The sequence below is a fragment of the Petaurus breviceps genome, unplaced genomic scaffold (assembly GCF_028583685.1).
Source record: "Petaurus breviceps papuanus isolate PSGF00001 unplaced genomic scaffold, PetGlider_PUasm1.0 490, whole genome shotgun sequence".
Lineage (NCBI taxonomy): Eukaryota > Metazoa > Chordata > Mammalia > Diprotodontia > Petauridae > Petaurus > Petaurus breviceps.
In genome coordinates this window covers 10,390,743-10,416,668 of record NW_027186352.1, presented here as the reverse complement: position 1 = coordinate 10,416,668, position 25,926 = coordinate 10,390,743, and the positions used below count along the sequence as shown (strand labels likewise).

At 53.9% G+C, this 25,926-nt stretch overlaps 2 protein-coding genes across 6 annotated transcripts in view; one reads left to right on the top strand and one right to left on the bottom strand.

The window, feature by feature from the left end:
* EDRF1 (erythroid differentiation regulatory factor 1) overlaps positions 1-11,839 on the top strand; it is a 32,386-nt gene extending 20,547 nt beyond the window's left edge. For 2 of the 5 annotated variants that reach the window (XM_069101740.1, XM_069101738.1), the window contains 8 exons: positions 42-260; positions 823-1,061; positions 2,693-2,851; positions 3,223-3,372; positions 4,304-4,457; positions 6,137-6,252; positions 7,992-8,134; positions 11,029-11,839. In XM_069101740.1, coding sequence (XP_068957841.1) covers positions 42-260; positions 823-1,061; positions 2,693-2,851; positions 3,223-3,372; positions 4,304-4,457; positions 6,137-6,252; positions 7,992-8,134; positions 11,029-11,206 — 1,358 coding nt within the window. In that variant the 3' untranslated portion in view covers positions 11,207-11,839. Of the gene's footprint in view, positions 1-41; positions 265-822; positions 1,062-2,692; positions 2,852-3,222; positions 3,373-4,303; positions 4,458-6,136; positions 6,253-7,991; positions 8,135-11,025 lie in introns of all 5 variants that reach the window. The other 3 variants (XM_069101739.1, XM_069101737.1, XM_069101736.1) reach the window with 2 other exon arrangements.
* Positions 11,840-13,618: 1,779 nt separating this feature from the next.
* Positions 13,619-25,022, bottom strand: MMP21 (matrix metallopeptidase 21). Its single transcript, XM_069101637.1, has 8 exons — positions 24,733-25,022; positions 21,451-21,526; positions 20,842-21,339; positions 20,375-20,514; positions 20,037-20,178; positions 16,518-16,775; positions 14,047-14,219; positions 13,619-13,948 (listed from the first exon to the last, which is right to left on the bottom strand). The coding sequence occupies exons 1-8, from the start codon at positions 24,892-24,894 to the stop codon at positions 13,619-13,621; spliced, it is 1,779 nt and encodes a 592-aa protein (XP_068957738.1). The 5' UTR covers positions 24,895-25,022.
* Positions 25,023-25,926: the final 904 nt, after the last annotated feature.

Sequence of the window (25,926 nt, the reverse complement as noted above, 5' to 3'; positions counted from 1 at the left end):
AGCAGTTTATAACGTTTGCTCTTACTTCTTTTTATTTAAAGGGTTTGCTTGGGCAACTGACCTGTCAACAGACTTAGAATGCCAGCTTTCAGTCAGCTGCAAATGCTATGAGGCTGCTAATGAAATTTTGCTGTTTAGTGATTTAAAAAGCCAAAACCCTGAGCACTACATCCAAGTGCTGAAGAGAATGGGGAACATTCGGAATGAAATTGGTGTCTTCTACATGAACCAGGCTGCCGCCATCCAGACCGAGAGAGTGGGCAAGTGCTCCCCCTCCCCCTCCTTCCCTGCCCCAGACTGTCCCAGAGCTTAGTGACAGCATCTTCTCAGAAGGCGCCAGGAAGGCACTATTGCTGTTTGGGGGAAGCCTTCGAGACCCTCTGACTCATCTGGCCCAGAACCTCCCTCCACCAGCCCTTTCTTTAACTCAGTTGGCTTGAGATTTAGGACAGGGATTGGCCTGCGGCCCCCAGGCAAGGGCATGCCCCAGCCCACTGCTAGGAGCAGAGGGTCTCAGAGATAGGGATTTCCTGCCTTGGCACCTCTGTGCTCTTAAACAGTTAACAATATTGATCAGAAGTTCTGAGGTCTCACCAGTCCCCTTCAACTTGATTTCCTGGCATCTGGAAGAACTCCATGGGCAGGCAGGTGAATGCTGAGGAAAGATTGGCAGGGGCCATTTCAGGGCCAAATGCAGGTGGGATGTGGTGCCAGTCCAGTGCCCTTTCCTGAGCCCTTGGCTGTTGGAAGAGAGCAGCTCTCTGGGGCGGGTTTATTCTGAGACAAGCTGTAGAGTAAATGGCTTTTTTTCCTCCTATTCAGTGAGCAAAAGTGTGTCAGCAGCAGAACAGCAGCTGTGGAAGAAAAGCTTCTCTTGTTTTGAAAAGGGAATTCACAACTTTGAGTCGATTGATGATGCCACCAATGCCGCCCTCTTACTCTGCAACACGGGCAGACTTATGCGCATCTGTGCCCAAGCCCATGGTGCCGTTGCCGCCGCGGCTGGAGGCGAGGATGCAAGGCGCGAGTTTTCTCCTGAAGAGGCACTGTACTATAATAAGGTAACAGCCAGTCCTTGGCCTTGGCGCCCTGACCGCATGGTCGTTAAGGGGGTCACCAGAACTGCCTGTGATTCAGTAGGATTGGGCTAATTTTCTCTCGGTAGTTTTCTCAAAGGTTTTTTTTTTTTTTATCTTTTTGGAGGGGGGAAGGCAGGGCAGTTGGGGTTAAGTGACTTTGCCCAAGGTCACACGACTAGTAAGTGGATTTGAGCTCAGGTCCTCCTGACTCCAGGGCCAGTGGTCTCTTCACTGTACCACCTAGCCACCCCTGGTTTTTGTTCTTTCTGATTTAGTGGGTTCTGTTCATCATGGAGTGGTGGCAGAGACTGAGTCTTGGGTCCCAAACTAATCTCAGTCTACGTCTTGCTGAAGACGACCGAGGCCTCTCCTTGAAGTAGTGGAGAGCTGGGTTTGCTCTTTGAGAAATCAGTCCCTTACCTGGCCTGCCGCAGTCAGCGGTGGCGCCTTCTGTCCCGTCTGTGTGCCCCAGTGTCCCGGCCTGAGGGCCCCCCAGGCACCAGGGGCAGGAGAGTCACTCTGGACTTCCCAGGGGGGTGTGCATACAAGTCCCTCCAAGGCAGGGATAGTCACCTTTGTGCCAGGAATGGAGTAGGTGGTTCACAGGAGCCTGTTCTTGCCCAGGCGTCCCCTCTGCCTGTCGCCTGTCCGCCCTCCATCTCATCCTGACACCTGCTTCTCTGTCCTTGTCTCTGCATCTCCTTTGCCTGTTGGAGGCCTTCCCCCCCCCTGAGACCAGCCCATCTCCTGTGCCATCCTCCACCACCTCCTGGCCTGCCACACCACTGGGATGCAGGAGGTTTGGGGATGGCTAGCGGCCTCCGGAGAGTCATGGAGCACCCTTCCACCAATTTTTGTAATTCGAGTTTTTCTGCTTAGCATAGCTGAGAGTAACAGTCAGATAATGGCATAGGATGCTGTCTGTGTAAGAGGATTGCTTCTTTGGGGTGGCGGGGGTGGGGGGACACAGCTTAGGGGTCGTTTCCTGTGTGGTCCCTGTTCATTTCTCAGCCCGTCTCACTCTCTATGCAGCATTCATCCCAGATAGGCCTGTGAATGGGTGAGCTACGTCTCCAGTTGCAGGTTATGATCTAGGCGAGAATTGTTTTCCCTTTCATGGGGATGGTGAAATCTTCCTCTTGCATTGAAGTGGGTTTCCCTAAGGAAGCTGGGGTAGCATTCTTGGGATCCCTGCAGGGAGTCTGATATCATTTGCAAAAAGGAGCATTTGGAGGCAGGTGCGGCCTCTCCTGGGAGGTTGGCAGGCACAGGGCCATTGTCTGTCAGGGGTCATGTCCCCCAAGGGGCCCTGGGGAGCTATGTTAGGTCCACATGCACTCTGATTGTGCCAAGAACACAGTGGCATCTGATGCCCTCTACCTTTGGCCATTGTGTGACTGTAAAGATGGGCCTGGAAATCTTAACGTTGTCATTCACCCCTTGGGTTTTGTTGTAGGGTTCAGGTCCTGCCTCTGATAGATGCTGGCTGTGTGAGGCAGGTAGGGCAGCAGATGGAGTTCTGTGGTGGTGCTCATCGAGCATTTCTTCTACCAGTCTAAAGTCATTCTTCTGAGCAGGGGAGTAGGTTTGACCCCCGGCCCCTCTTTTTACAGGCCATCGATTACTACTTGAAGGCCCTGCGGTCACTAGGCACAAGAGACATGCACCCTGCAGTGTGGGACTCAGTCAATTGGGAGCTGTCCACCACTTACTTCACCATGGCGACCCTCCAGCAGGACTACGCCCCACTGTCCAGAAAGGCTCAGGAACAGGTCGCTCCCAAATCCTCTCCCAGCATCCTTGGCCCCCCCCATCCACCAACGCCCATCTCGAGGGCCCCTTTGTCCCCTTCTCAGATGGGGTCCCTGTAAACGTTCTCTGGCCCTTCTGCCCCCTGCCCTGCTTCCTCTGCTGGTGTGTCTGGTCTTCCTGTGTTGTATGGTGGGTTTGGTGAGCACAGGGCTGTGGCGCTCCCCCTGGGCACCCAGCAGGGTCTGGCCTAGGGCAGCATGCCAGGGGGAGCTGGAGTACTGGGGAGCCAAGCCAAGGCTCAAGGGAACAAGTGGGATGGTTATTGAGGCATTTCAGCCTTTCTGTGCAGGCTTGTAAACGCTCACATTGAACTCTGGTATTTTTTTAATAGGTTGAGAAGGAAGTTAGTGAGGCAATGATGAAATCTCTCAAATACTGTGATGTCGACACAGCGTCGGCCCGCCAACCACTCTGCCAGTACCGGGCCGCCACCATCCATCACCGGCTGGCGTCCATGTACCACAGCTGCCTGAGGAACCAGGTGGGCCTGCCCGAGACTGGCTGGGGAGGGGGCCGGGCAGGGGTCCTGTCTCCTCCATCCCTGTACAGCCACTTAGAGGGAGCAGTGGAAGAGTGATGCGGCTGGTTGTCTGCTCGAGGTCACAAGCGGATTCACGGTTTCTTTCTATGACCCTGTTGCGCTGCCATGATGTGTGTGGAAGGCTGGTAGCCCCTACATCTCTCCTCTGCCCTTCAGAAACCACCCCCCTTCCGGGTCCTCTGAGACCTCAGGAGAAACTCGTGGGCTCAGTGACAGGCCCTCACCTCTCCCGAGGTGGCTGGGGGGCATCTGGGACCGAGCAGACCCTCTGTTGCCAGTGTTCGTCTCAGGCCTGAGGTCTGCAGGAAAGGGCTGTTTTCACAATCTCGTCTGCACTCAGTTGTCATCGTTTTCTTGGGCAGTGTCTCCATAGAAAAGTTGTGTGTAGTTCCCCCGCATGAATCAGCCTTAAAGGTTGAGACCCCACAGCCACCTCGTTGTCCCAGATGGCTCTGACATCCCTGGTGAACTTCACTTAAGGCCCCTGACCACACTGGTTCTATTCCCAGCTTGGTTTAGGGCAGTGAATCACAGATCTAGTACTTTTCCATAACTATTTTGTTCATGTGTTAAAGTAGAACTGGGTGACGGGTGGGGAGAACGCCACACACAAGGAGGTTTCTGGCGACTCGTGCCCACAGATGCTGGGAGGGCGGGCGCCCCTCTGGGCGGGCCTGTGGTCAGTCTGCCTGGCCCCTCCAGGTGCTCCTCAGACCACAGAGAAGTCACACTGGGCCTTGGGATGCCCTTCCCTGGGGGCGGGTGGGCCCTAAGCCCTTGGGACGTTTTCTGATTTCATTGGTGACTGAGTCCCCCGTCTCTCCCAGGGCTTTGGGCCCGAGTCGGGCGGTCACCTCCGGTTTGTTTGTAGGTTGGGGACGAGCACCTGCGTAAGCAGCACCGGGTCTTGGCTGATCTCCACTACGGGAAGGCTGTGAAGCTCTTCCAGCTGCTCAAGGATGCCCCATGCGAGCTGCTGCGGGTGCAGCTCGAGAGGGTGGCCTTCGCTGAGTTCCAGATGGCGAGTGAGTGTGGCTGGGTCCTCTCCACAGTTGTGGGCCTCGGGGGAAGGAAAGGCAGGTCACCTTGAAGCCTCCACCCTCCAGTCATCAGGGCTAGTCCACTGGGTGTCTGCCCCACCCCTGCAAAGTAGAACTGGTTGAAAGCTTTTTAGCTGAAGATAGAGGGCTGCCCTAGGTCCCCCGAAATGAGGGAAGCCCAGACAGCCTTTCTTGGGGCTCTTCCCAGGAATCACTTCTCAGGCTGTCTAGGCGGCTGCTTTCTTTTTTTCGCTTTGGTTTCCAGGCCCAGTTACTGTGGCACGTGCACTATTTAGTGTACTTTGTGTGTGTGTGGTTTAGGTTAGTGCTTCTGCGAATGGGTGAGCTTTTGAAGAGGGAAAGAGAATGCTTTTACTGTGTACTCAACAGCAGCCTCTTTCAGCCACTCTTACTCCATTGATTTAATTTCCACAGGCATGCTTTAGGGTTGTGAGGGTACTGTGGAGTAGTGGGAGCCTCAGTCCTCTGTGCAGCTCTCTGGAGACTCCAGATTGTGGAGAAGGTGCTGATTCTCCCCACTGGGAGGCCCAGGCCCTACCCCTGTCCTAAAGTTGGAACAGGAAGGTTTTCTCCCTTATTGACCTGTGGCTTTGAGCCACGTAGGATCCTTCACTAGAAGGTTCTCTGGGTTGGAGGGGTGGCAGGGCCCTTGGCTGCCATCTTGTCTAACTTGTGGTTCAAAGAAATCCCAGCTACTCCCTGCAGCCCTTCAAGGTGGCCCATGGGGCTTGTGGAGAGGATCATTCCTGACCAAATCTGGACTTGCCCTTTCTGTGATAGCCACTCACTTTTCCTGGGCCTGGCCCTTCTCGTGCTTGAGCACAGCTCTCAGACTCCCCTCAGCCAGGCTTTGTGACGTGGCCTCAAGGCCCTGGCCCGTCCTTCCTCCATGCTTAAGTATGCCTTCCCTTATCCACCTCTCAGAACACCTGCTTTGCTTCAAAGCTCAGTTCAGACAACAGACACCCTGTGCCAAGCACTGTGTTAAGCACTAAATACTCAAAAGACGTGGTGAACCAGCCCCTGCCCTCTAGGAGCTTACAGTCTGAAGGGGCTGACAACATGCCTTTGAGAGACAGAGTGATCTGTGGACACCAGGGCGGGGGGGGGGGGGGGGGGGGGGGGGGGGGGGGGGGCCAGGGCTATTTTTTCTGTAGAATTAGTGACTGACTGAGGAGGGGGAGCGTTCTGGGCCAGTCTGACATGCAGTAGGTCAGCACAGAAGTGTGGCACCAGTGAAAACTGCTTAGGGAGGCCTTCTTGTGACTAGCTCTGTCCTCTGATGCTTCTGGGGTGGCCACACCGGCAGCCCACACTAACGCTCCACTTGGGGCGTGGCTTAGCGAAGAGGAGGTCCATGGGCTTGAAGCCGGCCTGCTTTGGGGGCCTCCTCACGTCTTTGCTGTGACCTCAGTGGGTCCTTGTGAGCCCAGAGCCCACGTGTGCCTCTGCCCTTTGCCCTGCATATTGTTGCCTTGGCTCTGCTTGCCTCAGTTTGCCCCCAGTCACTGAAGCTGTCCAAGCGCCACCTGACTTCAGTGACATCTCCGCCAGGTTTAGTACCCTCTGGTGCCGGTACAGTGTCGTGTCATTGCCTGGGCCAGAACAACTTGTATGTGATGTGCTTGTGTCTTATGTTGTAGGTCAGAACAGCAGCGCGGGGAAATTAAAGACCTTGTCTGGTGCCCTGGACATAATGATGAACACTGAGCGTGCATTCCAGCTGATCAGGAAGGAGCTGACGGAGGAGGGTAGCCAGGTCAGCCTTGTGCCGGGGGGAGGGCGGTGCCAGGAGCGGCCTCTGCCTGACACGGTAACCGTGCCAAAGCAGAACAGCTCTGCCTGTGCCCTTTCCTACTGTGGACAGGAGTTGGTCTGCTCTATAAAAAAGGGAAACCTCCCAGGAAACCAGGCGGTTGGTGTCTTCTCACAGGGGTGGCTGGCGCTCCCCAGGTCGAGGTCCCCTTCAGAAAGGGTCCTGGCCCTCATTTCCCACCACCTGACTTGAGCCTGTTGAGTGGTTTTTAGTACTTGGGCTTTATGCTACTCACTTAATTGAGTTATTTATTCTTCTCAACCCAATTGGGTTTTTCTTCCATTTTATTTTACCTGAATCTTAGCTACTTGAAAATAATCTCTAAAAAAAACCCCAAAAGCCTTAATCCTAGATCAGAGTTACAGATGACTTGCAGAAATAATCACACAGCTGGTGTGATTTGATCAGATAAAAATCAAAGCATGGATTTATATACTGGAGATAAACCTTGTTTGCGGGCAGGCTGGAAGCCCTCGTCTCCCAAGATGATTTGGCTTTTTAAGATCTGGGGTCTCTGATTATGCCCGTTGCTCATGTGATTTCTGACCAGTGCGTTCAGGAGGAGCGGTCGCAGTGCTCTAGGGATGACATTGATTCCCAGCGAGAGAGGAAGGTGATTCCAGTGAGCCAGCACGTGGCAGCACTTGTGTGTTCGCAGCGTGCCAGGCCATGTTCTTTTTAAGTGTCTCCTTGCAGATATTAGTGACACAGCTTTTGCAAATGACGTTTTGCCAAATCAAAGTTTATTCCAAGTCACATTTTGTCACATCAGAATCCAGGCCCGCCAAGCCTGGTGGTGCCCAGAGAGACCTTTGCTTCAGCTGTCCCGTGTCCTGAAGCTCCGGGGGGGGAGGGGGGGGGGGCCTGCTGGTTGCCATTCAGTCATCTTCTTTTGTATCTAACTCTTTGTGACCCTGGCAGAGACACCGGAGTGGATGGTCATTTCCTTGTCAGTTCCTTTTTACAAATGAGGGACCCGAGGCTGGATTTAATCTCAGGTTCTCTTGACCCCAAGGCCAGCCCTCTCTGTACCACCTGTTGCTTTCACAGGTCCATAGGGGAAGTCATTTTTGTTATTTTGAATGCAGTTGGATAAAGTGTATCATTGTGGCACATTTAGTGATCTCTTGAAAAATGCTTGAGCCTTGACCAGACAGAGCTGGGGTGTAAGGTCCAAAGGAAGCGAGGGGGAAAAGGCCTGGCCCCTGTGAACCAGAAGGCAAAAGCTTGTCCTGGGCAGCCCTGAGAGCTCAGACCAGCTCACTTGGGGATGCGTGGGGCTGGTCGGGGTGGGCTTCCTGGCCTTGACCGTGTGTGGGTGTGTTGGGGTCCAGCCCCTTCTGTCAGAAGTTGTTACATCCTTATTGTGTGTGGGGTGTCTTAGGATTTTTCTGATGCAATGATCTCATCTCGAGCCTCTCCAAGGGTCCTCCTCAGAGAAGTTATCCCAGTGTGACCCACCCCCTTTCTCCACCAGAGCCAGAGCTCTTCCCCACCCTCTGTCCACCAACTGCCCTCCTGAGAGATGAGGGCCCTGCCCCCAGGGGATGCAGGGAGGCTGCTGCCTTCCAGCGTCCCGGGCATCTGGGCCTAGACTCAGCCGCGAGCACTTCTCTGCCGGCATGTTCCTGCCCTTGGAATCCAGACCCCACAGAGCTGACGGATGGTAACTCTCCTTGCAGAGCAAGAGTGACGACCATGAGCCGTCGACCACGAGCTTCCCCCGAGAAGAGGTCATGAAGCTGCTCAGTATCTTCGAGTCTCGCCTGGCCTTCCTCCTGCTGCAGTCCATCAAGCTTCTGTCCTCGGCCAAGAAAAAAGCGAGGTCAGTGGAGGTGTGAGGGGCATGGGGGTGGCAGAGAGGCTTTCCCAGAGCCTGTGGCTCTTTCCCATTTAGGAAGCTATTTCCCCATTCACCTGTGGGCTCCAGAGTCTGTTCTGAGCCGAGGCCTAGGCCGACACCCTCCCCAAAGGGCCAGCTGGTCAGTACTGGTCAGCGCGGGCAGCTGCAGAGCTTTCGTCTGCCCTGGCCCATCAATGAGTCACACTCAGGGAGCACAGTGACTTCAGCATTTACCAGGGGTTTGTGTGGGAGCTGTTTCCCAATGACCCCTGGGACCCTGGCACTGTCTCAGATGTCTGGGGGCCAGAGCTGACTGTCTGCTCCCTCGGTGACAGTCCGCTGATTCTGCTTCAGGTCCCTTTCATCCCCGTGTGGTGGGAATAAGGACTGATGTGGGGGTTTAGTTTGTGGAGCACACTATGGAGGTGGGCTCCTTGGAGCCCCTCGTAGCTCTGGGGAGGCGGGAGGACAGATTCATACCCATTTACATATGAAGAAACCAAGACTCGGGGGGGTTAAATGATGTGCCCAGGGTTGCACAACCAGTGGGTGTTAGAGGTGGGATTCCCCAGCGTCAGGCCCAGGCCTTTCTCTGTGTCCAGGCTGACATGACACCATCCAGTCACTTGTGAGCGCAGCCGGAGCCCTCACTCTCTTGGTGCTGGCAGCTGGCAGAAGCCCTGGCCCCGTGGCTGGCGGGGTGCCCACCCCGGCTCTGCTTGCTGCCTTTGTTTGCACAAGATGGCGCCAGTCTCCATGGTGGTGCTCGGCCTGGCCTGGTCTCCCGGACCATTGGGGCTGGGCTTTTCCTTGGGGTGGGGCTGGATGAGCGTCTGCTTCACTTCTCTGCCAGATGCAGAAGTTCTGGCTCAGCTCATTTGTGCTGATTTTGTCCCAGGTTTGAAAAGTAGACTCTTACAGTTCATAGGGTCTTTTTTTTTTTTTTTAACAATTAGTGCTATTTCTGGGATTGTCTGAGTGTTGGCAGGGGAGAAGCGCAGTTTATGACAAACATTGTTCTTCATTCACATTCAGGCGAAACACTTAAAATTTCTGTTCACTCAAGAGGGAAATGTGTCCCTGCTGAGCCTGGGGCAGGGAGTGAGCACCATCCATAGTGCCTTGGACCGGCATGACCCACATAGGCCTGGGGAAGGCCTAGGGGAGGGGGCAGCCTGCCCCTGGTTTTGTGGGGCAGAGAGCCTTTCCCCCCGGGGGAGAGACTTCTTGTTGCACTTTAGCTGAGTCAGTTCAGACTTTTCTGTGGCGCTTGCCCCGAGCCGGTCAGTGAAAGTGGACATTGCCATCGTTGTGTTGTTAGAATGCCATCTCTTCCGGCAGGGGCTTTTACAGCATCTCATTTGTCTTTGCAACGAGTATCAATGCTCCGTGGTGAGCAGACTGCAGGGACAGCGAGACCTCTAGCCAGCTTTGGGGCTTGTCACAGAAACGCAGTGATAACTGTCAAGGAAAAGTGGAGGAACCGAGACTCCACGGGCTTTCACTTGAAGAGACCTGGAAACTTGGGGTTTGTTTGGATCATTAGTAGGGAGACAGTGCTAAGAGCGTTAGTTGCTGGTCCTCTCCAAAAAGACGACAATGTCCTTTTGCATATTTTAATGTTAACGTCCGTTAGACTGAAGAGCCAGTTGTTGGAATTAAAAGGCAGAGGGGCAGGGTCCCCATGGAAGCCCCTGGCCCCCAGGGTCAGGCGAGACCACTGGGCGAGTACTCGTGCACTTGGTACAGCAGTGCCCAGTTACAGGCAAGAACAGATCCTGGTTGCAGTGTGGGCTGCCACGGGAGCCACGCGGTCAACTGACCAGAATGACCTGCGGCCAGAGTTGTGGCCACTGCCAGGTTCTGTTGTTCTGTACTGTTCTTGTAATTAGCCCCTGAACGTTCATCGTGCCTTCACTTAAGAGTGTGGCTATCTTTGTAAGATTGAAAGTCCGTCATTGGCATTTTCTTGTGGCAGCATGATGTGACGGGAAGAGTCTGGGCAGAGGTCCCGGGCCCCTGTCCAGCTCTGCCGCTCCCTTCCTGGCTTATGACTTCATGCATGTCACTGTGAGGTGGAGAGTGTGGAACCAGGCAGTCTCTGAGCTGGTCTCAACCCACTGGTCGTCAGTCAAACACTAGCCATGGGCACCAGAAGTCCAAAGGGTGCCACGCCTGCTTATGACCCAGATAGGGAATCCACCGTATCACTGCCTTTTCTTTTGCCTTTCAGAGTTCACTGGATTGCATTTCAACCCTGTTCTGACTCCTTTCCCTGAATGAGCCCCCCAAAGCTCCTCATGGCTGCTCTGTGTAGAAAATGCTAGTACTGAAGACTGTCAGGGAAAGGGGGTGCTTGGGAAGAACATGGGTTTAGAAGGTCTGGCCTCTGGACTCTGCTTCACCCACACCCGCACCCCCACATTACCATTGTTTGCCTCTGCCCCCACCATATGGTCCAGCCCTCTGGGGGCAGAGAACTGGGCATTCCTAGCTTGCTAGCCGCAGGTTTCTGAAAATCAACCTTCTTTAAGCAACTGGGAAATCTCATGGAAACTCTCCTAAGCTTCAGAACAGTTCTGAAGCCAGGAAATCCGGGCTTGAGTACCAGGAGGCCAGCATCACATTAGACTGGCTGACCCCATGAGGTCGTCTGTCTGAGACACCCCCATGTCCAGTAGTGACTTAGTTTGTGGTTTAGAGAAGAAATGAGCTCGATTGACTTAGGGGTTGACCTGAAAAGGAGGAGCATGTGTTGGTGAAAGTGGGGTCAGGAAAGGTGCCCGGCAGGGTGACTGTGATGGGCAGAGATTGAGGGCATGGGCTGCATGGGACAGCGTTCTTGTGTTACTGACCGCTCCTCCTTCTCCTAGCAGTCAGAGTGAAGACGAGGAGGGGCTGCTGAAGACCAACAAGCAGCTGTACTCGCAGCTGCTGAGGGCCACTGCCAGCCAGCATGCCACCCTCCTGGAGAGGGTTGACGTGATCCTGCACCTGATGGGCCAGCTCTCTGCGGGCAAGGAGGCCAGTGCAGCCACGCCTCCACCCCCATGACTAGCCGACAGCAGAGCGTGATCAGTGCCTTGTAACCACGGGGGCCAGGGCTGTCCATCTGTCCGTCCGTGTGGTGCTTAGTTTAATTTACGATGAGAGAGATGCTGCGTCCCGGCCACGGGGAAGGATGGGGGAGACCTATGTCCTCGCCCCAGGACAGGCAGACTCGGGTCTGCTTGGAAGGGGCTGGCACTCTCGATGGGATGGGAGCCTGGGCTGGCGCTCCTGAAGGCCCGGACAGACTCAGCATGATCCTGACTGAACACTGGTACAAGGCGAGCTGGGGCCCTGACACATGTCAGGGAGAGGCGGGTCGGCCTTGGGTCTGAGTGGCACTCTCAGAGGGCATCTAGGAGCTGCCCATGGGGCCCGGGCACGTTCTCTTCTCCCACGCAGTTATGACCGTGCACAAACAGGTGCCTTTCTTAGCTTCGAAACAGGAGTTTTCAATCACAATTTGGCTCTTGGGCAGCTTGCTTGATTATCTCACGCTCCAAAAGTCTTAGCACTACTCTGACTTAATATGGCAGTTGATCAAGAAAGAAGATACTATTATCCCTCTTTTTGAACTTGAAACTGTGAATAAAAGGCAAGAAAGATATTTTAAATAAATAAATTTATTTATTAAAAAGAGATGCACCCATTTTTGGAGTGTTTTCCCTCTCAGCCCCTTCCCATTAGGACTGACACAGGCAGGAAGTCGTTCTAGTCAGGGTGATAGCCTGAGGCACTGCGGGCGCCCCGTTTGTTTCCTTATGGGAACACGTAGAATTTCAAGCAAATTCATGTTTCTTGCATGAACTCTTGGGCACTTGGCTGTGGTGGCCACGTCGGCAGTGTTCTTGCGGAAGCCAGGCGGGCTGGGCTAGGGACCAGCCAGGTCCTCAGTTGTCAGGTCAGCTTCGCTTTCCTCCCGAGCCCTTCCTGGGGTGCCCCCTTACAAAATGGGTGGGGTCTAGAATGATGGCCCTCAGTGGGTCCCCCAGTTTTGAGGGGAGGTGGTGAGGATGCGTCTTTTCTGTCTCCACCATCTCCGTTCTTCAGCACAGGATCCACATGGTCTTAATTTTTCTTATCAGTGGCACAGATGTGCACAAATAAATCACTGTGCCCCGTTTAAGTTAATTTGCAGACTCTTCATAGCAAATAACAAAACAGCTTTTATCAAATATCAAAACAGCTTAGGAAACACACCAGGCAGTGGGCATTCAGCCTTTGTCATGGGTCTCCTGGAAGGGTTTCTGTGCCAGAACATCCCTGCAGAAATCCCCAGGGCTGGCCTAGAGAACTGAGGGTGTTCTCCCAAGCTGACCCAGCTAGTCAAAGTGTAGTAGAGCAGGGGCTCCATCCTGCCTTGCCCCCTCCTCAGCTGTCCTCTCCCCTTCTGTTGGGATGTCTCTGGGGCTGGAGAAAATCTGTCCTTGGCTTGTTGTCATTTAATGACAAGGAAGGAGCGTGGCATCGATGGTGGTCATCTCATTGTCCACCCAGTTTGGCCTATGCCAGCCGGCTTTGGGGTGAGGTCACTGCCCTCTGATTGTACTGAGTCTTGGCCAATGTTTCTGATGAGAGGCCCTTTCAACATAAGGGCACCTACAGGTGGCCAATGCCTGTGTATAAATTTGACATGGAATTTTCACTCCTTGAATGCCCTATATTCCCAATGACAATCTTCCATCAGTCATTCCACATCAAACACTACTGTATTTTTTTTTAGATGAGAAATGGACTTTTTATGTCCCATTTGTCGGTGTTATTAATGGGAAAAAACCCAGCCAGCCAGCTTCCAAGGGGTGCTTTGAGATCCCTGTGCCCATTCTGCTCCAAGGTCCCAGCCTATCCTAAAACAAAACAAAAATTAGTGCATCAAAGGGAGCTGGAAAAACTACTCAGAAAAGGAAGTTGGTGGTCGTACTGTGGGGTTCTGAGAAGGTTTTGGCATCTGGAGTCAGAAGGCTCTGAGTTCAGATCCTGATAGCCCCCTGTGTCCCTTCCCTCTACCTGGGTTTCCTTCTCTAAAAGGAAGGAGGGATCTTTGACTAAAATTCCCTCACATCTCAGGATTCTGAAATCCCATGATGCGACAGTGCGCCCCTGCTACGGCGTTCCCCTACAGTTTCAAAACAAGTTCAAATGAGAATTAAGGACCAGAAGGCACCTTTGTGTTCTGGGTGGGGCTTTGTGGCTCCTGGAGGCCTTGTGATGTGTGTGGGGGCGAGATGAGTCCCCAACCCTCCAACACTGGTGTGCCCTTCCTTTCTCCTTGTCCCAGGGAGCTGACCTTCCCACTGGCCTTTGCACCATCCAGCCTGGCTCCCAGAAGCTGCCTCTCAAAGAAGGGCCGAGTCTGGGCTTTGCGGCCCCTCAGGGGTCCGCGTACAGACTCACCTTTTCCCGCTCCCTGAGTGCTCCCTAGCCCACATTTCTGTCTGCATTTTGCTCCCGCATCTTTAGCACGGAAGGGTGGACGTCACAAATGTCGAACCACTTCTGCGAGACGGTCTCTTTGGGAAACAGGGCGTTGAGAGGCAGTGAAGAGTTCTGCCGGCGGTCTTTGTCATTCACCACTCTCCAGTAGGCATTCCCTTTGAAAAAAAAAATGGCGCCATGTGCGTAGGAGAAGTAGGCCGAGTCTATGTCCCTCAAAGGATGGTTTGGGGGAGCTACCGGCGGGAAAGCGTCGACCATCCCCTTTGGATAAGAATTGACCACTTGGTGTCTGTCCACATCAAATGCAAATACCTGCAGCGTACAAAGAAAAGCAAGGCAGGACCCCTGTCATCTCCCCTCCCAAGAAGCAGAGAGCTTAGGGACTGCCCAGGACGAGGCCTTCCACTTACCAAAGACCCCTGGAAGAAATAAATGAGCTGGCTCCTGCGGTCGTAGAAGGCTGTGTCCAAGGGGCTGGGGATGCCAGGAAAGCCCTCCGAGATGAGCCTCGGATAGCTCCTCCCGTGGTCATCTTTTGTGTAGGCCCGGTCATTGTCGCTGTCGTACCGCCAGTAGTGACGCCCTTAAACCCGGCAGAGGGACACAAACAATGAGAAGCTCTTCCCAGCTTTGGGGAGTCTCCCTTACCTTACTAGCAGCCAAGCCCGGCCATGGCCTAGGCCTCCCAACACCCAACTCAACATCTCTCATAAACTATGCTCCCAAAACGTCTTAAGTTCATCAGTGATCAAAGAATTGTGCACGAAGGAGGAAGGTACAGCCCTGAGAACAAGTGGGTTAAAAGGGGATGGCCGTTTGGAGTCAGGACGCGCTGCGTACCTTCCTTAATTAAGCTAATGCTAAGTGGTCCAAGCAGATTCAGAGGCTTATTGAGCTCCGCTGGCCTTCCCATTCATTGAGTCTCTGAGTGATGCCAGCATGAATGGTTGTACTTGGAGGAATTTGTAACACCGGGAGATTCGCCTCGAGCTATGGGAGGCTTAAAAATGTGGAAACCCCAGTCACGAGGCTGTGATCTCATCTGTGCTGTTTTTAACCACGACTCATTTCTGCTTGGGTGAAGGTGGAGGGAGATTTTGTGAGTTTATAAAAAGATTTTCATTTGGGCTCCCAGTGAAAGCCCCACTTTGTGTGTTTGCGACTCCCCTTCTCCCTGCAGTGGGGTCCTCACTGGCCTCTAACCGGGCCATTCCAGATGACAAGGGACAGAGCCGCCTCTCCACCCTCGGGGTCTCACATGCCTCCTCTGTGGGATGGACCGGACCATCTCTGGTTCCTTCTGGGGGCGCATCCTCCACGTGGTAACAGAGACACCTGAGGTTCCCCAGGGTGTGGGGGTGTGGGGGGGTGGATAGGATGCCCACCTCCTGGGGGGGTGACTCTGTGGAGACCGTGGAGAGCAAGGGAGCTGCTGCATCCTGGAGTGGGGCAGAGGCCCAAGTGTTTGGAAAGGGACAAAGGCAGCCTCCACGCTGTGGGACAAGCTTCACTTCGATTTCTGGCCCCATCGAACCTTGGGAGAAGCCGTCCTGAAAGCTCAGGCTTGTAGAGTGAACACAGAAAAGGAAGCCTTCCCTGCCCACTTCTCAGGCCCTGCCAGGGGAAGGCTGTCGTTCTCCTGGCTTTAGCAGAGCATTTGACGGAAGCTGCCATGCTCTTCTGGAAGCTCAGAGACATGAGCTGGAAACATGGCAGGCCAGACCTAGTGCAGTTTTAGGCCAGCCAGAGAGAGATGCAGGGTCTGAGATGAAGCCTGTCTTCCCTGGTGCCCAGCACATTGCCCCTGAATACAGCAAGTGCCTAATCAATGCTGTCACGCTCCCGGCTGGGTCTGTCTCACAAACATGGCAGCCCCCAGCCTTGTTTCCAGCCTCTCCCACCCCAGCCTCCAGGCTCCCACCCCAGCCTGGAGTCCCCTCACTTTCTCTTCAAGGCCTTCCCAGACTTCTCCAAAGCATCTCGCTCTGTCTGCTTTGAGCTCCTGATAGAATTGACCCGTTTCTTATTTTGGCACTTTCAACCAAAAAGCATTTATTGAACAGACATGGTGCTTGGTGCTGGGGGTTCAGAGACAAAGTGATCTGGGCCTGCCCTCAAGGAGCTTAAAGTCAGCTCCTGTACAGTGTTAATGGGGTCATGGGTCAGAGTTCCAGTACTGACCTAGTCCAGCCTGTTTCTGAAAAGGAATCCCTGGGGTGACCAGGGGAGGCCAGTAAAGGACAGTTCACTAGCTCTCACACAGCCTGGGCTGTTTGGATCCCCTGGCTTGTGTTCAGCCTCTCGCGGTGAGCCAAGGTCAGCCACTGCCCCCGGCCCAGAAGAAGGAGCCGCAGCAGCCCTTGTGACGCCAACACCCGCTGTAATGTGCCCTTCCGCTCTCCAACCCTTCTGTCTCCTCTGTGCCAGGCATGACGCTATCCCTTACGCTCCCTCAGGGCCCTCTCTCCACCTTGTTTCAAGCCTTTCTCTGGACGTGCTCCAGATGGTCGGTGCCCTTCCCCCATCTGAGCATGAGACCCCAGGCTCTTGTGCCCTGACGAGGACAGAAGCTCACGCCCCCACCTCCACCCCCACCACATGCCAGGAGCTGGGGAGCCATGGGAAATACCCAAGGAGGCAATATGGTTTCTTCAGGTTTTTGGATTATCGATAAAATCAGATTAATTTAGCTGGTTTTTCTTTTTAAGTCACTATTGATCTACCACTGCGGTGGGGAGGAAGACTCAATTATCCACAGCCCGAGCTTCAGGACGGCTTCTCCGAGGGTTCGGTGGGGCCGGGCACAGGGACCGCCCATGAAAACCGGCTTAATCAGATTGCTGGATAAGGGGGAAGAGGAACCGTCCCAAGGGACTCCCACCTTTGAAAAAGTAACGCTCGTCTCTTCTCCACGTCCACACGTGGACATAAGCGTCGAGGTCACGAGAGGGAATTCCGTGCCATCCAACGGGGGTGAGGATCGGGTCCCCGTAGCGGGTCCTGTTGTGGCGGTTCTCGTAAAGCCAGTACCAGCTGCTGCGGAAGAAATAGGTGCTAAAGCTCACGATCAGCTCTCCATGGCGGGTCTTCTCTTTGCGGATCCAGTCAAAGGCGGTGTCAAATGGTCCTTCACACGATCCTGATGTAGAACGACCCATGAGAATTTGTCAAGCGCTTGTGGGAAGGCGCCAGAGTCAGCACCCGGATACGAAGGCAAGAGGCAAAGTCCCTCCCCTCACGGACCTGTGTCTGCCCGGAGAGCGCATGGACCTGGACAGGAGCGTGCACACTGCTGGGGGTGATTCTCAGATTCTGTCTTGAAGAGAACACTTCCAGGCAGGAGGGGGGGATGTTCCAAGCCTGGAGGGGGTGCCAGGGGGCAACCGGTGTCAAGGCCCAGAAATTAGAAATGAAGTGAGTGCCCCAAATAAGAAGGGAAGAGGAGGCCCATTGGGGGGGGAACAAGCACCTACTATGTGCTAAGGGCTTCATAAATATCTCTTGATCCTCACAACAGCCCCGGGAGGCAGGTGCTATTAAGATCCCTATTTTATAACTGAGGAAACTGAAGCAGACACAAGTTGGATGACTTGCCCAAGGTCATGCAGTAAGTGTCTCAGGCCAGATCTGAACTTGCATCTTTCTGACTCCAGGCCTCTCTGTCCATGCCACCGCCTAGACGGGGCTCAGGTTGTGAAGGACTTTAAAAGCCAACGAATACAAGGCAGTCCAGGGGGAAATTGCTTCTGGTGGGTCAGCATGGCCGTAGCAGGGAGCACACCGTGCATGGAGTGCAGCGGGGAGAAGACTGGAAGCCTCGAGGGTCTCGAGTCAGCAGGAGCGTGTGTTTTCTCCTGGAGTCAGGGGGGAGACCCTCGGGGCTATCAAGTGACACCCACTCCGCAGCTGCATGTCGGATAAACTGCCATGGGCAGAGACTGGAGAGCAGGAGAGCGATTAGGAGAGTGTTCACTCCATTCCGGGGAGCGATGGGCAGGGGCCGTGGGAGAGACTGGGGTGCAGGTGGGAGATGGGGGGGGGACGGAAAACGGCAGCCACAAAGCCTGCCGATTAATTGGGTTGCGGTGGAGCCAGTGAGAGGGAGGAGTTGAGGGTGACACTGGGGCCGCAAATCTGAGGGGAAAGAGCTGGAGATGTCCGTGGGATGCCCGATCTGAAGCGACCGATGGGCAGTTACTGATGCGTGTCGGGGGTGGGCGGATGAACAGGGAAAATGGACAAGTATGGAGAGAGCAGAGACAGGCAGAGATGTCTAGCGGACAGATGCGGATGATGGCTATAGATAATCTGAGTCATCAGAGACAGTAATCGGCGAACCCACTTCCCAGCCGTCTCCTTACTACTCTCTACACTCTGGCTGTCGTCCTCACTGCCCATTTTCCCCCAGGGAAACAGGTAGCTTTCAAGGGAAGAAATCCACGCTATGAACAACTATCTTTTTAAAAAGTGCCAACTCACTAATGAGAGAAATGCAAATGAGGACCACTGACGCTCTAGCGTTAGACTGGCAAAACTGACTGACAAAGGAGGCCAGGGTCGGAGCGGCTGCGGGAGAGAAGCCCCCGCACGGTCATCGGCGGAGCTACTCTGCCCCCAAAGCTTTGAAACTGCAGAGAAACCCTTTGACCCTGAGCCGCTGCTAGGCCTGTCCCCTGAGGAGATCAGAGAAGGAGGAAAAGAGACCCTCCCCAAATGTCCCACTTAAGGACAGCAGCACTTTGTGCGATGGCAAAGCGCTGGACACGGGGCGAGGGGGAGGGTGGCCATCGTCAGGGGGATGAAGGGGACAGGATGTTCCTGCACCACCAGGAGCGATGAAAGGGATGGGTCAGAGGAAAGCAGGAAGACCCTTGCGGGCTGAGGGAGAGTGAAGCCAGCAGAGCCAGAACGCTTCCTACGCCCGCAGCAGCAATGGGGATTGATGGACCTCGAGAGGAGGAGCCCCGAGTGTGGAGGAAAAAGCACGCGGCCGGCCTGCGACGGACGCAGGGCCACAGACTCGAAATGGAGACCCAGACGTGGCCGTGGCCGTGGCCGGGATTTGCTTGGACTGCCCGATCACATTAACGACAGCTTCTTCTCTTGGTTGTTGGGGGGGGGGGGGGGGGGGGGGGGGGGGGGGGGGGAAGGGAGACGAAATAAAAGCTCAGTTTTGGTTTTGTTGTTTTTTTTTTTTAAGAAAAAGACGGGAGAGACTGGGACCAAGGGGGATAGAGAGGGGTCGGCCTCAAGGAGAAAGGCCCCCACTTCATCAGAGACTACAGAGGGGAAGGGACCAGTGCTCGGGCCGCGTAAGAGGAGCAGAAAGGCGAATGGGCCTCGATTTTGTTTTGTTTTGGGTAAATTGGGGGGCACAGTCCTCAGGTGATAGTGGGGGGAGAGGAGCCAAGCCGGTGCGGTGGGGGTCTTGGAGAGAGAAAAGAAGAGCCGGAGTGGTTATTGTGGACAATAGGGTAGGGAGAAGAGACGGCCTGCCAAGAGAAGGCCCGGACGAGCTTGATAACCCGCTTTCGGTGACCCCCGTCGCCATTCAGCATCACGTGAGTAGGAGCAGAGGACATGGGGGGCGGGAGGAAGGGGCGAGCAGTTATAGGATAAGGGCGGGGGTTGGGAGTAAAGGATCACGACCCAATGGACGGCTTCCTCGAGTTGAGAGAGGGACGGGAGGAGGGTGTAGCCAGAGCTGGGGAGACGCCTGGGAAAGTGCTGAGGGATGGGGTGGGGAGGGGTAAGGGGGGAGCGCCGTGAGGACAAAGAATGGATTTGGGAGGAGTGAGCAACACGGAATTATGCGATAAGAAGAGAGTGTGATTGGCTAAAGGAAATTCGGAGGCCACAGTCTTGGAAGTGGAACCCCTGCGGGTGGGGGCAAGATCAAACAAATTCAAAAGCAACCCTTCCAACCCCAAACTATCAAAATGCAGCGGTAATCCTGGTGCTATGGGAAAGAGCCCTGGACTTGGAGTCAGACCTGGGTTCAAATTCTGCCTCCTAGCCACCCTAGCTTTGTGACGACGAGAAAGTCGTTCCACTTCAAGCCCTTGGACAGACTCTGCGAGGTGCCCTGGAAGAGGCCCTCAAGGGACGGCTTTTCCCAGGAGTTTGAGAGTCAGAGAACCGGAATCGAACCCAGAACGCCCTGTCCCACCTGGGTTCCTCCAGAGGTTGTGAGCTTGGGCTCGGCCACCCAGAGAAATGCAGCAGCTAGGGCTCCCACAGGAGAAGCCCATCCCAGGGCCCCTGGCTGCGTGCTGGCCACCTACTCTGCGCCCCTACCGTGCCTTAGGGTACAGGACCAGCCCAGGACTCCCCTGGTAGAGTCTCCTGGGCGAGGCGGTGCCCTTACACGGGAAATGCCATGCACTCTGTGGGACCTTACCGTACAGTTTTTGTATTGCTTTCCTGTCTGCCCAGTCCAATTCAAACCCAGTCTCCTGGGGAATATAATTCGGCTGCATTATTGATCCCGTCCTGTCCAGGTGTGGCAAGCCTAGGACGTGGCCAATTTCATGAACTGCTACCTAGGAGAGGAATACAGACGCCTTCAGCACATTCTTCTTAGGCCTTTCGGGTGACAGCCGATCGATGAAGCGTTGGACTGCTTCAGTTACAGTGCTTTGCTGTGTTTAATAAAACTCTTATTTATTAAAGCGAAAAGGAATAGGGATTTATGGGGGGGGGAGGCTAATCAGGCTCCTTGGTCTCAGGGCGTCTTACTTTGAGAAGACTGATCCCGTTGTCACTGGGTGGGGACGTGAAGTGCTCGTCATCGTCAAAATGAATGTCCCCAAAGTTCCAGGCGTGGGCAAACTCTTGGCCGCTGCCGTCAAATGCCCGGCTGCAGCCCAGGTGTCGTCCTGGTGAGAGGGAATGCGGCTCAGATGGACTACCTTGGGGGCGGGGAGTGTCTGATACTTAACAGAACGTGAGTAGAGAGCTAAAGCTGGGAACCCGCCCAGCACAGGTGAGGAAGCACTGACTTGAAAGGGTCCTAGGAGACGATGCGGTACAACCCAGCCCATTTTATAGCTGAAGGGACTGAGGCAGGCACGGGGTGGGGATGGGGGATCTGAGTGATGTGCTGGAGCTAAGAAATGCAGGGCGGGTGGAGGTTTGGAACACAACTGCTGCCAAGCCAGAGCTGGTCAGTGTGTGCTCACCGACTGACGGACGGACTGACTCACCCCTCCCAAACCCCAGCTTGATATCGATGAGCGCCGCAGGAGAAAAGCGGTCCTCTTTGAATTTGAGTGGGGTCACCTCGCTCCACATCCGGAAAGCCAGCCTGAAGATGAATCTCTGCTCCTCGATGGACAGCTGGCTGCTGTAGCCCTCCCCAACCAGCCTCCACCTCAGCAGCCTCCTGGAGAAAGCTCTCGGACCCGGGACACGTGCGGGGCTCGCCTCCTGCCCCGGCCTCCTGCGCTGCTCTGAGAGCACTGGCACGAATCGTTTCTTGCGCACTCTGGCACTCGGGCCTGCGCTCCCTCCCCTGGGCATGACGCTCAGAGGTGCCAAACCAGCGCCCGAAGTCAGTGGCAGCCGGTCCACCTTCTGCATGGGTTGGCGGTCAGGCATGCCACACCGGGGCTGGTTCATCGCTGCCAACGTGGCTTCATCCAGTTGTCCAGTCACTGGTAACTGGCTAAAGGACTGGAACTTTGCGATGGCCTTCATGAGGCCTGGGTCTCCACCAAGTCCCAGCAGGAGTCTCCATCTATGCCTTGGCATGGAAGTCCCCTCCTGCACACTGGGGAGATCTCTGAGCTCTGCAGGAGGTTTGTCATCCGTGCTAGCCCCCAGATCATCGGAAGAGGAAGCCATCCCCCCACTGGACCCTTCTGCCCAGCCATATTTGTATAAGAACAACTGAAATAAAAAATAAAAACATAACTTCAGTATTGCTGTATCAGCGTGGCCTTTTTAGATCAAGCAGGTTACCAGGCAGTTATTAGGCACCTGCTGTGTGTCCAGCATGGGGGAGCAAAGAAGACATGCCCTCAAGGGGCTTATGTTCTATTGAGGTGACAATGTACAGATGCAGGTACATGGAAAACACCCAGAAAACAAATTCAAGGTATCTTTGGAGGGAAAGGCTCTAGCAGCTTGGGGAGGGGGGCAGGGCAGGAAAAAAAAAAGCCTCCTGCAGAAGGGACAATGTTAGCTGAGGCTTTCAGGAGGCGGTGGAGGACTCAGCCTGGCATTCAAGGCTCACCACCATCTGCCTCCCATCTGCCTTTCCAGCCTCCCTGCATACCACTCCCCTTTACATTCTATGTTCCGACCACACTGAGCTAACTTGATGCCCCATACTTATGTTAAGTGTGCACTCTCCCCTGTCCTCCCTCTGTACTTTCCTTTTTCTTGTTTTTTAGCAACTAATATAGGAGTTGTTTTTGCTATAGTTTAAAATACCACAAAATATGTGTGACCTTGGGCAAGTCACTTCATCCCAATTGCCCTGTTTTCCCTCCTCCAAAAAACAAAAAGAAATCACAAAATAGCAGAGCAAGGAAGGACCTCCCAGCTCCCTTATCAATTATATACCATATCCATGACATTCCCAGCTGGTGATACTGCCATCTGTTTGAAGACCTCTAATGATGGGGAACTCACTACCTTACAAAGCAGACCAGTCCACTTTTGGGTAGCTCCAATTATTAGACAGCTTATGATGGGATGACAGATTGGAGGTAGAAGGGACCACACAGAGTCTGACCACCTCATCTTACAGATGAAGAAACCAAGGCTAAGAGAGATGAGGCTGCTTGGCCAAGATTCTTCATGCACTGAATTGGTTGGGTTTTGCCACTGGGCTATGGGGCCAAACTGGCTTCCCTTTTAGCTCTGCCCCTGCCCAGAGTCCTCCCCACTCTGCTGAGGGGAGCCACACTGAGCCCACTTCTCCACAGCAGCCCCTCAGGCGCTTGTCAGGGGACATTCTCGGACTTTGAGTCAGCCTGGTCTAGTCCCTTCACTTTGGATCTGAAGGAGATGACCATGACCCTCCTGAGGTTTTTATTTAAATTTTCAATGTAAATCGATCCATTCACTGGCATTTGTGTGTGAGGGAACTTTGCCAACTCGTCTCTCCCTTCTTCGGTTTCCTCACATTTATTTAAACCGTGGGTCTTCGTGTTCCCACTGACTGCCTCACTGGGAAGGCGTGAGGACTGCACTTGGTGAGCTGTGAAGGGCTAACATACTGACTCATGAGTCAATTTAAGCAAACAGACTCAGTCTCCCAGAAAGGAACCAGGGTGATCATGTAAGGAGAATGAAGGCTGACCTAAGAGACGGGCCTGGGCTGCACCAGCATCTGCAGCCTAATGGGGAGACACCCATGGATATGAACAAGGACCCCAACCTAGGGGGGAAATGAACAAGGACCCCAACCGAGGGGAGCTGTTTTGTGGAGGGGCTGGGGGCAGACGGGCATGTGGCCTCAGGGAGATCCCATTCTAACAGGGTAGACTCAGGGGTCTATTAGAAGGCATATGTGCACACACAGACACAGATGTGTACATCTGTACATGTACACATGTGTTCATAAACATATACATTGTACCTAGTCTTTGTAAACAGCTTCAAAATGTGCAGAAGCCCTTCACAAAGACCTCATCTAAGTCCCCAAATAAGCCTGCAAGTCACATGCTATTATGACTCCCAATTTACAGACTAGGAAACGGAGGTATAGGGGGGCTGCCCGTCTTGCCCAAGGTCGAGCATCTAGTGAATGTCAGAGGCAGGTGTAGACTTGTACCTTCTGAGAAAACCAGAACACAGTTTAAGTTCACAATTTCTTTACCGTCTAGCTTCTTGTCCTTTGTATCTTGAAATGCTTGTATTTACTGATGATTAAGTTCAAAATTTAAAAATCAAATCAAGAACATTGTAATTATGCAAGAAAAGTGATTGAAGTGCTCACACTCATTGGTTCAGAGATCCCACCAGAGGCACGGTTCTGGCAGCGAGAAAAGATCTGTTGTACCAAATGCCTATAGCAGTCTTCTATGTGATAACGAGGAACTGGGGACAAAATCGGTGCCCATCAGCCAGGGAAAGGCGAACACATGAGGAAGGCGCATTCATTTAGTGGAATCATTTCAAGGGTGAAGCATTTAGAGAGATGTGACCAAAGAGTCAGAGTTCAAATGGTGTTCAGAGTTCTTGGGTTCAAATCCCACTGGTGACATTTACTCCCTGTGTGACCTCAGACACCTTCCCCCCTTAGGCCTCAGTTTCCTCATCTGTAAAATGAGGGCATTGGAGTGACTGGTCTCTGGGGTCCTGCCCAGTTTTAACTCTGGGGCGCTATCATCCTCTGGTCCAAATGATACAGAGCAAAGAAAGCAGGGCCAAAAGAACATCAATATGGTGGCCACAGTGAAAACAGAATCCAAGCTGAGGAACGCCTGGATTTCAGGCAGAGAAAGCAAGGGAAAAGTGCTTCAGTCCGCTTCCAGTTCATAGCCACAAGCTGGGTGGGGGTGAGGGAAGGGGAGGCATCGAGGGGAGGGGGAATTGTCGCTGTCTATGGTCTCACGCATGCAGGCACTCAGCCTCTACAGATGCCAGTCATGATCCGTCCACTCTCCCCTGGTCTGGGCTGGTTTTGTCAGGGTCCTGCCCCACCCTAAATCCCAAGGAGGTCATTGACAGCAAGGTTTTGCTTTTTACTCTTTTAAGTAAAAAGGAATTTTTCCTTTTGAATAAAAGGAAAACAAACCTAAATGCTCTAAGGGCATGTTGTCCCTAGGGAACCTCAGAAACAAAACCCATCCATTCTATTGGATGTGCTTGATAAATGCTTGTGGACTGACTGACTGATGGTTGGGTGAAATGGATGGATTGTGCCTGCCTGCCATTGGGAGGAGTGGATCACAGAGCTTGTGAAGGGCGAGGTTCTCACGTCCAGGCTCCTGTATAGAAAGCAACATTTCCACAGCCCTTGAGTGAGGAGTGTGTGTGTATGAACATGTATGTGTGTGACTGTCGGTGTGTGTGTATATGTGTGTGTGTGTGTGTGTGTGTGTGTGTGTGGTGGGGGCTGCCATGGCAGGGCTTTCTCCTACCTGAGCAGAATGGAGGTCAGTGACAGGCTCTGCTTGGTGCAGGGCAGACTCCTCTATGTCTGAGTGGTCCCGAATGTGGAAGAGTTTTTCTGGCTGGGTGAGCCAGGGGGCAGCCAGAAAGTAGAGCAGCCATGTCCCAGGCAGATAGAAGGCAGCCGGCATGGCACTTGTCAGACAGAAGGCCCCCTGGCCCTTCCTCCCTTCCTGGAAGAGCTTCCGTGGCTGGAGGAGGGGTCCCTCCTTTATATCTTGGAGGCCGCTCCCCTCTTCTTTCTCCAAGGTGTCATGTGTGATAATTCTCACCACTCTCTGAAGTGTGCTAGCCCAGGGTGAGCACACACACACAGCAGGCCTGAGGAACACTTGCTCTTTGAAGACCCCATGACTCCCTCCTCCCGACACCCACCCTTGCTCGTGCCTCAGAACCTGTTGCTTGTCAGGGACCCGCCTGTCCATGTACAAATTCTCTCTCCCCCTACCCCTGTGGTCTCTCAGCTCCCGGGTCCTCTTCTCTTCTCTCTCTGTACTGCCTTCCTTGGTGGCCTCATCGGTGCCCAGGAATTCATGCTGGTGACTCCCACATGCCTCCAGTTGCCTCCTAGACACATTGATTGAACTGGGTATTGCAGATATCCCAAAACTCAACGTGTCCAAGATGGAGCTTCCATCTTCCCCCAAACCCTGCCCTTCCAGCTTTCCACTACCGTGGAGGGCTCCCAGCCTGGCATCATTCTCAGTGCCTCGCTTTCGCACCCATAACCATGAGCTGCCAACTCTTGCTGATGGTGCTTTGGAACGTCTCTCAGACGCCCCTCTTCTCCTGACTCAGCCGCGCCCTCATCCCCTCCTGCCTGCTTGGGGGCAGGGGTCTGCCTGCCTTGACTCTCTCCCTGCTCCACCCATCTTGCTCTCAGCTGTGGAAGTGAAATGCGGCTTTAACCACACCACATCCTTATTCAATCAGCTCCAGACTCTCTCATTTCCAGGAGGGGACAGAAAATCCTGTGTCTTCCAAAGCCCCACCTAACCTGCCCTCCTCCTACCTCGCTCACCTCCACATACTCTGATCCAGTGACACTGGCCCCTAACTCTCCCTGCTCTGGGTGGTTTTCCTGGCCTTTCCCCCTCACTCTCCCTTCTCATCTCCACCACATCTTGTCCATTCTACCCCTACTACTTCCAGGGTGAACGCTA

Excerpts from the sequence above, each read along its gene's own strand:
- MMP21 (XM_069101637.1), bottom strand. The coding sequence starts at position 24,894 with ATGCCGGCTGCCTTCTATCTGCCTGGGACATGGCTGCTCTACTTTCTG. Across the intron at positions 21,340-21,450 it reads TTCCGATGATCTGGGGGCTA|GCCTCATGAAGGCCATCGCA; the intron begins GCACGGATGACA and ends GTGGAGACCCAG. Across the intron at positions 20,515-20,841 it reads CAAGCTGGGGTTTGGGAGGG|GACGACACCTGGGCTGCAGC; the intron begins GTGAGTCAGTCC and ends CCCTCTCACCAG.